Here is a 16,279-nt window from a genome sequence, read left to right as displayed (position 1 = left end):
CTGCTTTCACCTGTGTTTGCAGTTGTGCCCAGTGCAAATGCCTGCAAAAGGCAACACAGAAGGTATTGAAGCCAGGCTCTGGAGCAGGGGAAAGCCCTTCACAGCCACTGCCAAGCTGCCGCAGGTTCTTGCTGTGTCCTATTTGCACACAGGGCAGTGAAGGACAGACAAGACACCATGACTTTTCATTTACCTGAGTTTTGAGGTATCACGGACACCCCTCCGAGCTACTGTCGCATCTTTGGATGGCAATGGACATATGTGGATGTAGAGCAGGGTCTACTGTCTGTAGAAATTTCCTTCTGTATTTAATCTAACTGCTGCTATGCAGTTGTATAATTGCTACAGACAACGATAGGAGAGGAAGAGAGATGGCAAAATGGAGCCTTGGTGCTTCAGTGGGTGTACAAGGAGCTAGAGTTTCGAAAGATCTTCTAGCAAGACGTAAGGCGTGCAGGAGATTGAGCCCTGACTGCTTCTACTATTAAAGGACCTGCAAAGGGGTAAACAGGAAGAGGAATGTGTCTCAGATTCATTGGTGTAAAGCACCCGTAATTTAGGCCAATTGCCTCAATTACCTGACTGGCTGAGGCCAATCAGCCTTTTAGTGACAGACGAGGATTAGGACACTTTCAGGCTGAAGTCAAACCAGATGTAAATTGCTTGCTTTGGAGAGAAAGGTCCTTCTCCAGGCAACATTCTGTATTTATCCTAACAATTAACACTTTGGTAAATGGACATCTGAATGTGGATTTTCCCCTTTTCTGGCAGGAAAATTATCTTTCCCAAAATGCTCCCTTTGCTTCCTGCCTGTGCTTGACAAACTTTGAAGTCTCCCACATCCATCATCCATCACTGAAACTCAGCACTTTGCAAGCTCAAAATAAATTATTTTTTTTTCCCTGTCACTGATTTTCTTCCCTACAAGTGTCCCATTCCACTGCTTTAAACTTCCTCGTCTTTGGCCTATCTGCTGTAGGAATCAGGCCAGAAGCAGTACTCTTGAAATAGAGAAATAGACACGAAAAGATTTGAGTGATTTCTTATGCTTCTGGTACAGACATCAGTAGAATTACACAGCGTTGACTGCTGAACATGGAGGGTGCCTGGAGATTCATTTTCCTACAATGAAAGTGCCAGAGCCTAGTTCTGAGTAATTTATCGTTGATTTGTCAGAGTGGTCAGTCCTCACAGAAAACAGCCTTTTATCTCTGACACAACCAGCCTGGCTTTAATGGGAAGGGACTCTAACTGAGACAGTTTAAAAACACGTGCCTTTTGACCCCTTTCTTTGAGATGTGATTGAATGTGTGGAGTGTTTTTGCAAGGAGTGCAGAATAAATAAGCAGTGAGCGAGCTGTCACAAGCTGTGGAGTGAAGGTCGTATTCTTCTTTTTTTCGCTTGTGTTTTGCCAGATTAACTTCAATGAAATGGGTGACTGGTCTGACTTAAGCCCATTTCTGTGATGAGTTACATGTGTTGCACAAAGGGGTAGAGTGAAGCTCTGGTAAAATCTGCCTCATTTACAAGGAAATATGAGAGGGGGAAAGGTATCAGTACTAATAAGGTGACAAACCAGCATGTATGGGATTAAAAGCATGAAACATACTGTTATGTCCGTGGCAGGAAAAACTGCACTATCAGGGCAAAGCCATTGCTTCCACTGCCATGCCAGCTTGATTTCCAAGTTAAATAACTTGCCCCAGTCTGTGAGTGGAGGGGTTTTATGTTTGAGTAAACTCAACTTGCCCGCTTATAAATTACACGCAAGTGAAAACATTCCTTTGTCAGGAGATTTAGAGCTAAGGGTAAGGGCGTGTGTGCACGCACATGTGTGTGTTCCAGCTTTTCCAAGGAGGGCAGGTGCAGTTAGGACAGCAGGAGAGGCAGATTTCGAAGTCCATGGTGTACTCGTACATTTCTCAAGCCTCCTTGTTCCTGGCTTGGCCTGTAACTGTACGAACAAGGGCTCCATAACTGTATGAACAAGGACTCTGTGCTCTCCGAGAGCACTTAAAATCTTCAGGATTTCCATCCAGTTGTGTCCCTGTTAATGCATCTGTCACCAGAGAGTGCCCATGGCTTTGCAGGAGCTGGAGCCAAAGTAAATACAGCTGGGGGGAGATGCCACAGCAGGGGCACGTGTGCGGAGCCTCCAGGCCACGTTTGCTTTGGCGCGGGCTCCGAGGATTGCCGTGAGCGGAGCAGCATGAGGGTTGCTCGGCGTCGCCCCGTGTCGCATCCCTTCCTCCGCTTCCCCGCGTAGATGTGAGTGCAGGCACTGCTTTAAAGCGACGCTATGGAAAAGTGGCTTTTTCACAGGTGTGACCACAGCTACCTGAGCCACCCCGGGCTGTGCCAAGCTGCAAAGCAGCCACAGAGCAAGCAATTTAATTTTTCTGTACATAACAGCTATATTTTGCACTTTTAAAGATGTATATTTTGTATTTTGATACTGTCATCAGGGTAAAATTTTACCCCTCAGATAAATTCCTTATACTTTATCTAAGCAAACCTGACCAAAGCTGGGAAAGAAGAGATTAGGTCATGTTGTAGAGAGTGTGGTGAGGCTCCGAGATAGGACCCACACGCTTGGAGATCTGTAGATTACGGAAGATCTGGGCCTACGTCACTTACCCAAGGTCATGCAAGCAGTTTGAGGAAGAGGAAGTTCTTGAAAGCGTTTTCTCCACTGTTGTTCTGGCTTGTATGCATGGGAATTACATGTGTGGACACGTGGGAGCATGTTGAAAAGTACATTTTTGGACTGTTGCTTCATCCATGCTCTTCTGATGTCTTCCACATATGTGGCTTGATGCCTTGCTCACTGGAACATCTTTCCTAGCATTTGCAAACCATCAGCTGAATTTGATAGGTCTTTGTTCTTCTGTGACAGTATTCTGTATTCCAAAATAAAGGGTTGTCAATTAATCACATTTTGGCTTTTTTTTTTTTTTTAATTGCAAAACAACCCTTTAAATTGTAAATTTTCAGTTAGACCTTTCTTTCACTAAGGTCTCCTCTTGCTCAAGCCTTTAGGTGCACTTTTTTATATGCACTTTTCTGTGTGCAGTTTTCAAAGACAATAACCCCACACACACTTAGCTGGGCATCCACTGTGATCCAAAACTGGTGGAGTGTTGGAGTCTGGCCATTTACGAGCTATTTTGGTGGGATGCACATTCAACAATCCCGACCCTAGCTGCCTGCACACTTCCTTTGCCAGCAACTTGCATGCTACAACAGGGCTCCCACAGCTTTTTTATCCAAAGGATCACCTAATTTTTGAGGGGGAAGAAGGAAGATTTCCCAGGGCCATCTTCCTCTGTGCTGCCACCATGCTGTGCACTTGCAGACAAAAGAATGAGTGCTCAAGGTTTAGTTCAATTTGCACAATCAGATCTAGTGTCCCATTTATTTTCTTTCTTCTGTGCACGTGTGGGAACCTTGTGGGTATTTGTGTGTGTCTATGGTTAAAAAGTGATTTCTCAACCAGGGACCTTCTCAACCAGCCCTTACCACCCAGGGCTTCTAGAGCACAGCAGTGCCATGGGATGATCATCACAGGAGCAATTGCTACTTTAGGTGGAAAACCTCACAAACCTCAGGAGCACAGGGACCTCTTTCAATCTGTTACAAAGACTGGATAGAAGAGATCTGTTTATCTTGCTGTCCATGCACTTAGAGCGATGGCCCAAGCCCTGTCAAAAGACCCTGGGCTGACAAGAAACACATACACACCTCTGAGGCCGTTGGTGTCTGATAGCCAGGATGCTGTGGAAGATTTCGCATTCTTCAGTCCTAATCTCTTATAACAAAATGGAATCCAAACTAACCCTCAAGAAAATAAGTCAGTTCTGGTTAGTGTCATGCCTTGTCCCAAGTATCCATCAGGATTTGTTTTTGGTGGATTAGAGCTATTGTTTACCTATTTCTGCTTGGTCAGCAGTGCTATTGTTTTAGCTGATATTTTCAAAAGGTGTTTATTTTTTCTGCTAATCTAAGATGAGCCTTGTAATTATCTGTGAAACGGAGGAAGCAGTTTGGGGCTGTTCCTCTCCATAGCTGTGATGCTTTCTGTAGGCAATGCCTGATGGTCACCACTGCATGTTTTCTGAGATGCCTTTTTCCATGGCTATTTTAAAAACAACTGCATCACATTTCAATTACCTTGATCCTGCATTAATGTGTTTTACCAAAAATGCCTCTGACAGAAAGCAGAGACTTTTTGTCTCCTAGATGGATTAAGGGCCATAATAGTGTTTGTGATGAGAAGTATCTCTGCTACAGTGTTTTTATTTAATACTTGTTTTGTGGCCTATTTCATATGTTGGGCTCCATAGGTAAGGTAACCCCTTGTACCTACTAGGCAACATGAGACCTTTTCAGACCTCCGTCCCTACTGCAAGGTTCCTTGACATTTCTTCAGCTCCTTTCTCTTCCCTGGTTTTCCTCCACTTCTTCCTTTTTCTTTTTTCCTGTCCTTTCTCTCTCTTCCTTGCTGTCCCAGATCTGCTTCCTGTGGACCCATGGATCACCTGTGACAGCTTTTGCTTTTACTCTTTGCCTTTGCTCTGCCTATTTTGTTCCTTGCTTCACAAAGCCGTTACAGATCAGGCAATTCTGTTAGTCACAGAGAGGTTAGGAAGAAACTCTACCTCTCTCTGGGGAGCTAGATGTGATTATTCAGGATGTATTTTTTGTTCTCCATTATCTGGTTTTGGCTTTTTTTTCTGAGATGAGCCACTGCCCTAGAAGCCTCCTGGAGTTGAAATAGCGTGGGAAATCCCAACATTGCCCAAGCCTGGGTGAGTGTTTAGCAGATGAGCTTGGATTGTACAATACTCCTTGGAAGTCTGGATCTAGACAGGTTCTGGGCATTCACCTGGGAGGGAACCTAGTTCACAAATTACCAACACAAGGCCTTTCAAATCCAACAAGCATCCTAGGCCCAAGATGCTCTTTGAGACCTCTGTTTTCTGTTTGTTTACACCTCTGGTCCTGCTCTGATCTCCCTGGACATGTCCATGCCGGCAGCTGGAGATCTGGTGGAGTTCCCACCAAGGCACTTGGTGCAAATACAATGCTGTAGTGGGATTAAGACTATTTACAATGGCTGGTTACTTGCTTTTTAATTGAAGCAGACGGAAAATGCACTGATGGAAATGTCAGTTGTAAACGGATTAAGAGAAATCACAGTGCATACCTCTAAAGATTCCAGTGAAACATCTAAAAAACCCCCAACAAAACAAAAACAAAAACCTCCCCAAGGACACCCCTCCCTGAACATGACGGTCCTAGTACTTCTAAAGGTAGTATAGATGTATAAGATGTAGGGAAAAACAATCTTCTACTTTCAGGATCACTATTAAACTTTCAGACCTCTCTGTGTACATTTGTACTGAGCCTAATACAACAGCTCTGATGGAGGTCCATGGGTAGTAGGATAGTACGATAGCTGCTCAAGATCTTGTGAGCTCTTCATGGGCGCAGATGACCTCAGAGTATTTCTAAAGAGTCAGGGGTGCCCTGTACGCCCTTCTCCTCCTGTTCTGCAGTGTCCAGAGGTTCTGCCTCTCCATTATGGAAACGGGCTCCCAAAAAAGCCTCCTAGGATCCAGTGGTCAAAGTTTGCTTCTGAGCTATTCTGGTTACCAGCAAAATGTGGAAAAGAAACTTGTATTTGTATTATTAATTTAACAACATCATTATGAATGAACTGCAGGAAACAATGCATCTTCCTACATAAACAGTATAAATAAAACTTCTGATAAGCACTTTGCTACATAGAATTCCTCATTTTTTTCCTTTGAGAGCGTTCCAAAATTTAGTGTGCAGCATAATCAACTTCATACATGCTTGAGTTGGGCAAGTCAAAACTAACATGACCCCGCACAAGGAAAAGCATCCCTCGCACGAGAAATCACATTCTGCTTATTTACTATATATGAAAACAGTCCCAGATAATTCCTTCCCTGAGGCAACAGGAACATTTCAGTGTTTCCTTAACCACCGCCACCCTTCAACACTTTCCAGGAAGCAAGCCTTGTTCTCAGGATGGCCCTGGCTGTGTGGTCATTAAAGCTGAGGTTAAACTTATGAAGCAAAATTATAAAACCCTCAACTTCAATGTGTTCAGTGGTAATAGGCTTACCAACTGGAAAGTATGGTGCTGTTTAACCTCTCTTTTCTATCGACTATTGATCACACTTAAATTCTTTTCTACATGCTTCAGCAGACTGCTTACAGGATTAGCTTCACCTGCAGGTTACCTTGTTTAAAGTAACAAGGCTGTTATCATGAGCTAAATAAATACATTTGTATGCTGATATAATATTTTTTTTAATTGAAGAGATAGCACAGTGTGTTGATACAGTGTTATGTGGGTGGCAGGCATTAAAGGAAAGGCAGAGAGCCGAGTTAAGCAATTCAGGTAGTGAATCAGATATGCGCTGAACAGCAAAGGTTCTGTGGGAAAAAAAACAAAACCAAACCAAAACTTTTGGGGAGCATACTTATGCCAGGCCTATATAGGGATCCTTTTAAAATCAGAGTCCTTCTGAAGTCATGACACTTGGATGTGGATTGGAAATCATCCAAAGGATTTCAGCTCTGTGCTCAGGTATGATTGAATTTCTTTCAAAAAAAATTGAGCTTTTTGGAGGGACTGTGACCGCTTCTGGAATGTGGTACATTAAATCCTTTGTTATCTATAGACAGACATGGCAGGCGTTACGGCAGCCCAAACCTGTATTCGTTCCAGACCTTGTCACTGGATACTTTCCACTTGGGGTGGGAGGGTAAAGAACACCTTGCAGAGACAGGTGTCTCCTGAGCACCAGCGTCCAAGCACCCAGGTCCTGCTTTTGTTCCCATTATCCCAAATCAGGACGAGGGCTTAGCCCTGCAAGAAACACCCACAGTTTTCGCTGGCTTCAAAACAGCAAGTCCTGTCTTTGCTTACTCATTATTTGTATAAAGGAAAAGGAGTAATTGCAAAGGAATAAACATCTAAAACATCCTCTCAAAAGCAAAACAAAAAAAAAAAGAAAATCTGCCATGCAGAACTGCCTTGCTTAACTGAGCACAGGAATAGTGAGAATGTGCAGCAGCACCTGGAGCAGGGAAATACCTTGAAGTTGTCTGTTCACAGTGTGTACAGCAGACTGTGGTGACAGCAGATGCTGCGCAAGTCGGGGAAAAATTCTGACGAGCCCCAGAGTTTCCCAAGTAAAAGTCTGCATGTCATTAGCCTTCTTCTGGGTACCGGACAACATACCAAAGGGATTAACAGCTTAATCACAGCTGATTCATATATGGGATCAGTGTTACTTATTTATTTATCTTACTATTAGGGTCTTCCTGTCACAGACAGGGGAAATGGAGGCACAGAGCAGTGAAGTGACTTGTTCAAATGTTGCCTGTAGCAGAGCAACAAACAAGAAGGGCTGCTCGACTCCTCTTACACACCTTTATTACTTCTGAGCTGGTTTAACAAAGGAGTTATAGTTTGTTGCTTACATATCCCTGACTTTTTTGGCTGTGATAATATATATGCATAGTCTGTTGCATACATATCCCTGATTTTTCTGGCTGTAAAATTAGGTTATTTGTACTGTAGGTGAAAGTGCTAGTAAGGTTGATTCACACACCCTCATGTTGCTGGAGCCTTTCACACCAGTAGGAAGTTACGCGGAGATCAAAGCCAACGCATCAGTTGAACACGTTGCACAGGCATTGCCGTTTTGCAGGTTCGCTCCCCTGGTCCCAGGGAGTTTAAACATGAAAACAGGATACGGTGCAGCGGGCCAGACCCGATGCCCTGCTGTATCAAAGCCTGTTGTCGCTAATCGCCTTTTTATGAATGGCGGGGAAGTGGCAGCCCGACGTGGGGATAAACAACTGCTGCAGCAGAGATGCTTTGAACCTCTCTGTTCCTTCGGGAAAAAGATTTCAGATAAAGCCGAATCTGGATAGCATCACTGATTGTGCACGGAGAGCCGCTGATCAGCCCCACGCTTTCGGACCTTTCCATCACTTTCTGCCCCGCTGCCCCCGAGGCGGGCACCCTCGCACCTTTCCCCGAGCTCCCTGAGGGCCAGGAGGGGACCGGAGATTTGAGGGGGCGGGGGGTGATGTCCCCTCACCCCCGCCGCACATCTGCCCCTACCCCGCCACATCTGTCCACTGCCCCTCCTCGCCCCGCCCACCCGCCGACACATCTGGGCGGACGCGGCCCCTCCCCGCGGGCACATCTGTCTGCGGCGGGGGGCGGCCCCTCCGGCGGGGGCGGGAGGAGCGGCCGGTCGGAGCAGCCCCGCCGCCGGTCGGGGCGGGCAGAGCCGGCGCGGCGGGCAGGGGAGAGGCGGCCCGATGGGGCGGGCGGCCGGTGGCCTGGCCCCGCTCCGGCTGCTGCTGCTCCTGGCGCTGGGGCACGCGTGGACCTACCGGGAGGAGCCGCAGGACGGCGACAGGTGGGTGCCCCCCCCCGCCCCCGTGCATCCCCCGCCACACACCTTTTTCCTTTTTTTCTCTCTTCTAAAAAAAAAAAAATAATAATAATAATAATAATCCGACTCCCCGTCTTGCAGGGAGGTTTGCTCCGAGAACAAAATCGCCACCACCCGGTACCCCTGCCTGAAGCCCACGGGAGAGCTCACCACCTGCTTCAGGTGAATGCCGCGGGGAGGCGGGGGGGAGCCGTGGGACAACACGCGTGGCCGCGGGTCGGGGCGTGCTGCCCTCTCGGGGAGGGGGGAGCCGAGTGGGTGCGGGAGACACACGCCTGGGGTCCGCGGCGGTGGCATCGGTTTGCCTCCCGCCCCGCTCCACGCTGCCCCACGCCGGCGTTTCTGCCGCTCCAACGCGGAACGAATAACTCGGTCACGTCCCTCTCGCGTTCGGCATCTCCCGTGGGGTGTCCCACTGTCGCCCAAGAGCAAAGTTTTAGTAGCTCGCTGCAAATGTCACCTCCGAGGCACCGCTGGAGAGGGGCGCGCGTGGTTTTGGTTGCCGTGTCCTGGCCGTCAATCATCGACAGAGCGACAGAGGCTTCCCCTGGCCTGGAGCGGCCGCGTCAGTTGCAGGGTCAGATGCAGTGAATGCCACCCGAAAGATGTTTATGTTTACATAGATGAATCATGCCCTCAGAATGAGTGACTTCTTCAGCAACCAGCTCTGCGGGAGACTTCAACAGAGGCCTCTCAAATTAAGTAAGACAAATCCAACTCTGCGTTTTCATTTTTCAGTTGTGTATTTGAGAAACATCATCTGTTTTTCAGAAGAATTTTAAAGCTGTTGTAATGATGACAAATGTCGACAATAGATGTGCTTTTGGAGAAATATACACAAAGTACGAGCACACACGTCTCCCTTTACTGATGTCCTCTGATTAGTCCCATCCCCACAGGCGAGACGTGTTTCATCTATGAAAGCTGCTTCTTGTGAGAGGTTGCTTTGTGGAGGTGACAGTGCTCTGCCTGTGTGTGTGTGTGCCTGCGTGTGGCGGGCGGCCACTTATAATTACCAAAAACACGATAAGGCACATTGATGCTTGTGAAGAGCATTACAGAGATTTTCCATTTCTGCCTAGAGTGTTTTCTGTTTGGCACAAATACCAGAGCACTGCAGACACACGGTGCAGCAGTGTTGTCCCTCACTCATGTGCTCGGGGCCGGCTCGTGCCCTCCGGCCCTCGTGCCACTTGGGAAGGTGCCACACCACTGCCCAGTTCTCAGCAGCGTTAGCATGCTCACAGCCCCTGGGGAGGGCTGTGTGGGGAGTGGAGACCACCCTTCCCCGCTTCCCTTACCCTCTCTCTCCTCTCTCTGTGAGGGTGAGGCAGGACTCGCTTATCACCAGCTCTGTAGCACGCAGCAGGATGCAGTAATTTTTTGGAGGGAGGTGGTGTGTGGGTTTTGCAGGGAAGGGGAGTACTTGGTTGAACCTGCAGCACTTCTCTGGTTTAGGAGCAGAGCACTGGGGTGTGCTAGGAGAGCAGGGAGTTACTGCAGGAGAAGATGGAGCAGGAGCTGCATCAAGTGGCATACGCATGACTGTCCTGCTAGTTACTCTGTCGCTCCTGCTCATCCCAGAATCCATCTGAGCAAAATGAGTCTGCTTTATGTGTAATGGATGAGGACTTCACAAGCTGCTGCTATGGGCCACCATGCAAAGAAAGTAGGACTCTGTCCAGCTGCCAAGTTCCACTTGTACTTTCTTTCATCCTTGCTGAGGTATTTCTGACCTTTGGGCTCTGGTTGTGCTGAGCCCTCCCTCCCTCCCCCTGCCCGATCCTGAGTGGTGTTCACCATACCGAACCTGCACGGGCTATGAATGAGTGTTTCCAAATCGCTGCATTGCACCCTAGGTTGTTTTAGGTTCGTGTTTAAAATCTTTTCTGTAGCTATGACTGGTAGGACTGTCTTGCTTTAAAAAAGAAAAAATAAATTTCCATGTAGCCATGTGTCTTCAAGGTCTAGCCTTTAGGGTCAGGTGAGGAGGGCTCCATCCCCTGCTTTGGGAGCTCTCTTTTGTGATGTCCATGTGCGCAAGAGCAAGGCAGCATCTCCGAAATGGAGATGCGTGTGGTTCAGCAGAGCAGCCTTGCATGGAGGACACACCTGTGCTGCTGGTCCTGCCCCCAGCAGCATCACCTACCCGTGATGGTGAACCTCGGGGGAAGAGCAGCATCTCCATTGCTCCTGGAAGCAAGGTGTGCTTCCAGGAGACACGTGGGATCAACCTTGGCAGAACACGTTTGTCCTGGTTTCAGCTGGGATGGAGTTAATTTTCCTCTCGGTAGCTGATGTGTTTTGGACTTCATATGTGAAGAATGTTGATAAACACCCTGATGATATGAGCTGTTGTTAATGAGACCAAGGTCACTGTCTGGCTTTCCAGGTCTCCTTAACGTGCAGGTACAGGAAACTGGGAGAGATACAGCCAGCACAGTTGTCCCAAACTGGCCAAAGAGAGTATTCCTTGCCATAAACATCACACTCAGTGCTTAAGTGGGTGGGGTGGGCTGGTGAGCTGGCTCTCTTTTTTTCTCTTGCTGTTCATAATCGTTCCAGGATCGTTTACAGTTTTTTTTTTTATTTCGTGAGTGCTGCTCAAGAGAAGCTGTATGGGTCATTGGGTGGTGAGAAATTGTGCATCATTTGGGGTTTTGTTTGTTTGTTTTGTTTGTTTGGTTTTTTAAAAATCATAATTAATATTCTTATTTTTCTATTAATAATAATAATAATAATCTATATATTATTATCTTTTCCTTTGTTATCCTAGTAAACTGTCTTTATTTCAATCCATGAGTTTTATTTTCTTCGCGATTCTCTCCTCCATCCCCTGGGAAGGGGGAGGATGAATGAGCAGCTGTGTGGTACTTAATTGCTGACTGTAGCTAAACAACAACAACGTTTTAGTTTAAGATTCATTAATATTTTGAGGTTGATACTGTTAACAAGACTACAGAAAACTTGCAAGTGTTGCCTAGTTTTTTTTTTGTAGGACATTCAGGTACTTTAGGATTCAGTTTTCACATCAGGAATGACGTGAACATTTGAAAAACTTCAGCTAGATAGAAACTTTCACTCTAGATTTCTGGGAAACTTGATTTTTGTTTTGTAATTTTTATTCTTGCAAAATTTCTTTTTTTATCTTCCTAGACAGTTTTTTTTTTCATAGTATTTCATTATGACAACAGTTAAGAATATTATAGTCATTTATATACATTTTTAGAGGTGGTTTAAAAGGATGGTTAATGTCAGCTGCTCTTTACTGTTAGCATACACACCTAATTTCTCTTCTAGGTCAAAGTACCTTTTGTGTAGAAATTAAACAAACTGACACAGAATTTATCTCATGTCACAACATGTCAGGCATAAGACAACATGCACCACTACTAATGATCTGCTGTGCAATTAGTGAAATAAAAAAAGAAATACATTTGAAGTCAGATGTCAAAATGCCTGAGCAAAATTAGTTTTCCAAAGCACAAATTCTTGACTGAAAGCAATTTCATCCTCTTATTCCTCCTGCTGGAACTTTTCAAGAAAATCAGCATGTTTGTAGAGCACTTCAATAAAAATAGCATCTTTTCATCACAAAAAATATTTCTTGAATTTTTTTTTTAAACAGATTTACTCATGAATAAAGATGAGCCAAATGGAGGGCCAAGCCAAAAGTGGGGCCAAGCACTGAGAATATATTGGCATTTTTCCCTGTGGTCATAGCAACCTTGTACATAATTAGATGTATTTTTCCTTTTTGAATGTGTGCAGTCTGGCCCTTGGCTTAGTTGATTTGTATTTTTTTAGATGTTCTCTGTATTTATTTTCATAAGAGTGCAGAGGAACAGATGCAAACAGCAGTGGGAGCTTGTACAATGTCTTTTCAGTGCAAATCTCATTTAAACTCTTGTGTGTAACTGCACAAAGTACCCAATAGTAATGGCCCCATCATGTAGGTACAGAGAATAAGTTCTGCAGATGTGTTGATCATGCACCAGTCCAGTAAGACTTTGAATTCCTACTGTATGCAAAATTCATCAAATTTGATGACACATGGGCAGCATGAGAATATGAGGCCCTAATCACATGTTACCATCTTCTCCAGCTATTTGAATGTGACGTTAAACGGTTTCACTCTTGGACAGACTTTAAAATAATTTGTTGGCAGGTTAAATTACATGAACGTTGCTGCAGTTTTCTTTTCTGTCACGTGTTACCACTTGCATGTGACAGTTCAGTTTGTACATCTTAGCAGCAGTCCTTCTTACCGTCCTTCGTTTATTTGCATTTTAACCAGTGCTACCCTGCACTGTTTCTGCGGTCCAGAAGGAAAAGCAGCATCTGGAATAGGCATCCTCTTGCTTTATCCTGGTTGTGTAGCTGTGTTCCCGTGAGGGGATGGTAATGGTTATGTCACTTCCAAGCTCAGGAGGCTCAACATCTACAATTTGTTATTTGGAGTTGCTCCCTTTTTAAAAACCTGCGAAACTTGATCACCTGCTTAACTGTTGCCTATTAGGAAAGCTAAATGTTATATTGAGTTAGAATTCAGCAAGCGAGTGAAAACAACTCAGGAAGACAATGTACAGACTTAACAGAAACATTTGCTGGTGGGAACCTGTTTGCCCATCACCAGTTGTAGGAAGATTCAAGCATGAACCAGATGGAAAAATGGGGTTTTTTTGTATGCCCCGGCTATACAACTCTCTTTGTCTACTAGAGAGTTAAATATTGTTGTAAATTGACTTGAAATAAATAGTTTTGACCCTTTTCAGAACTTTTTTTTTTTGTAAAAATTAAGGGCTAAATTAAGGAAATCAGCACACATGAATCAAGCAGATGAAAATTTAAACCTGAATCTGCGTAGCCTGGGAGAACACTTTAGCCATTGCCTTCATGGGAAAAAGGGAAGGGTTTGTTTTTTTTTTTTTCTTTTATTTAGCCGAAACTATTAGTCTAATTCCTTGTCAACTTGCAAATATAATTGACTAAATTAGTTGACGAAACTACCTTTTTCAAACAGACTATTGAGCTGGTGAGAGAAATGATCAGTCTTACTCTGACATCACGGTGAGCATTCTTGATTTCCTGCATTTTTTTTTGTTGAAAATGAAGTATGCAAGTTCCTAAAGAAACATATTATACCCTAATTCTGTGTGTGTCATTTTGGAGGCTGCTCCCACTCCTTCCTTCTGCAGGACCAGCAGGGAGTAGGAGGTTTAGAATAAGAGTGCTTGGCAGAATAGTCCCTGCTAATGATGGTAAAATCTTTCTAAAGATGAGGCAAATCTTTACATGTTGTACCTGCAAATAAGCCCCATGTTGTGGGGCTTAAATCTTGGCTTAGAACTTAATGAGTAGCTTTTTGTAGTATTTCACAAGCAAAAGGTCTTTTGAATAGGACACACGCGTTTCAGTGAAGGTTCTCAGCTTCTTCGTCTGATTATTGGCAGTAACAAGTATTTTACAGAGGCCCTCCCTACATGTCAAGTTTTACATTTTGCTGTGAAAAATTGCTCTGCACTTCATAACAAAAAGACAATTCAAATGTATTGGAGAAGAGAACGCGTGTATACTTACACCCGCCTTAATTCTGATGCTAGCCAGAGATCACATGCCTCAAAAAGCATTTCTTTTTACTCTCTTGAATGCAGATAGTGCTGGAGCCTACTATTTTTATAGACTGTATCGTTTTGCACATTCTTAAAAGATAAAAGTAATTGCAAGTAAGTTGGATTGTAGCTGTTTCACAAAGAGCAGCACTTTCACTAATATGCCCTTGGGGACCGTATGCAATTCCTGGTTCCCAGATCCTCAGTGAGCATGTTGCAGAGCTTTCCAACAGGAAAAAAAAATTGCTCTATATAATTTTGAAGCTTTCAGCTGGAGTAAGCCAGGATGACATTTTGTCATCTTATCTTCTATTTTTTTTTCATATTTCTTTTTTAGTGTTGCTGTTGTGTTTCCTCTCTACAGTTTTGCTGACCATTTCAGTTTTAATAGAACTGAAAGAGCCCCAATTGACATATTATAATACAGCAGTAAAAACAATAAATTTATCTGATTAGAGCAAAGTACTGCTTGATCTCCAGTTATCCTGCAGGGAAATGCACTCCATGGTGGAATTTTGCTGAAAATTTAAGAGAGGATATGATTTCGAATTTTGTTTTGATTTTAGAAAACTAAACATACACAACAGCTGTAATTTCACATCTGCCAAAAGAGTTTCTTTACATTTCAATAAACTAACAATTCTTCTTTTGCACGTAGTTCAGTGGTAAAATGCCACGAGTTGCTAACTCTGTGCATCACTCAGGGTGATGCCCGTGTAGATTGCTCCCATCTGGGAGATGCCCACGTAGATTGCTACTGAAAAGAGCTGCAGTGATGCTTCTTGGTGATCGGATTGAAAATTAGGAGAGACAGAATTTATTAATTTATTCATCCTATGAAGAAACCTGTGATATGCATGGAGTATTGGGCCTTTTGAACTCCAGATCAAACCATCATCATGAAAACGAAGTGTTCTGCAATGTAGCACATCCGTGGAAGCAGTGCTGCTCCCTGAGTCTCGCTAGCACTGATTCTACTAATTTGTTCATTAACATGGCGTTTATGAAGAGATGAAACAAACATAATTGTTCTCCTAGTTCAAAAGTTTTTGTTGTTTGTTTTATATAGATACATGCATGTATAGAAAAATCTTCCTGGAAATTGCCATTACAGGTAGACTTTTGTACATACAAATAAATAATATTTAGCTGCTTTTTTAACAAAACAGTCTATGCTACCATGATGCTAAGACACTTTCCCAGCTTTCCTAGCTATTTTTTTTTCCTCACTATTGCTTTGAAAGCACTTTTAAGCATCATGGTTCTGAATGCAGTCAGTCCTTAGTCTGATTGGATTTTCTTTGCTGTGATTGCCAAGAGAACAGATTGTTCTCCCTTTCTGCAATATGTTGTGAATACTTGCCAGTTAAGAGTAACACTAATGCCACACGCGTGTCTTTAGGTTTCCATGCAGCATTTGGGTGGCCGTGGCTTTCTGGGTCACTTTGCAGGTCCTAAGGCTACAGATCTTCATTCTTACTGGATTTCCCTGAGATTGGGGCCACAAGATCTCAGCAGATGGGGAGAAAAAGCAAAGCCTCCTGCAGCAAAACGCAGTGCTACTGTGGGTTTACTGCACAGTGTCTCATCAGTACAGCCAGTTCACTCCAAAATGGGCCAATTTAACGAACGATCTTTCCAAACATTGCATAATTACTGTGAGTGGTGCACTAAGGATGTGCTACAATTAAAGGATGAGGTCTGGCAAATGGTTGTTCATGTAGTCCAGGAGTTTTTGATGTTCACATCAAAGCAGTTTGGAGGATTTTAAAACTGGCAAGCCAAGAGCTTTATGAAAAGTGTCCTCTTTGGTGGTTTGATCAATAATGAAATCCAGGTGCATTGCATTATGGTTTTGATCTACAGAATATAGGGTTAAATATGAACTGACTTTTCCTGGGCACGTTGTCTAGCAGAGAGACTCCAGACAAACAAAATAGTAGCCCCAGGGCCTCCCATGGCTGGTACAAAATATGTAATAAAAAGGGGCCACCAAAGGGAGTATGACTTTTGTAATTATCCTAAGTATTGTATATGCTCCCTAAGGTCAGGCTGCTTTGTCCTTTAAAAAGTGATTGCAGTCTCTCTTGCTAGCAGCAGGACGTTATTAATACTTGTGTTACTGCTCCCATTGTGATAAAGACCCGTTGAGCTGG

The 16,279-nt window shown here is 44.2% G+C and overlaps 1 protein-coding gene across 2 annotated transcripts in view; it reads left to right on the top strand.

The window, feature by feature from the left end:
- The first annotated feature begins 8,358 nt into the window (after window positions 1–8,358).
- CCBE1 (collagen and calcium binding EGF domains 1) overlaps window positions 8,359–16,279 on the top strand; it is a 105,226-nt gene continuing 97,305 nt past the window's right edge. For both annotated transcript variants that reach the window (XM_086771237.1, XM_086771238.1), the window contains exons 1-2: window positions 8,359–8,475; window positions 8,593–8,673. In XM_086771237.1, the coding sequence (XP_086627363.1) occupies window positions 8,375–8,475; window positions 8,593–8,673 (182 nt within the window). In that variant the 5' untranslated portion in view covers window positions 8,359–8,374. The remainder of the gene's footprint in view (window positions 8,476–8,592; window positions 8,674–16,279) is intronic.

The sequence above is a fragment of the Chlamydotis macqueenii genome, chromosome Z, assembly GCF_036417535.1.
Source record: "Chlamydotis macqueenii isolate bChlMac1 chromosome Z, bChlMac1.mat, whole genome shotgun sequence".
NCBI lineage: Eukaryota > Metazoa > Chordata > Aves > Otidiformes > Otididae > Chlamydotis > Chlamydotis macqueenii.
Note: the sequence above shows the minus strand (reverse complement) of the source record. Positions and strands in the feature narration are given on the sequence as shown.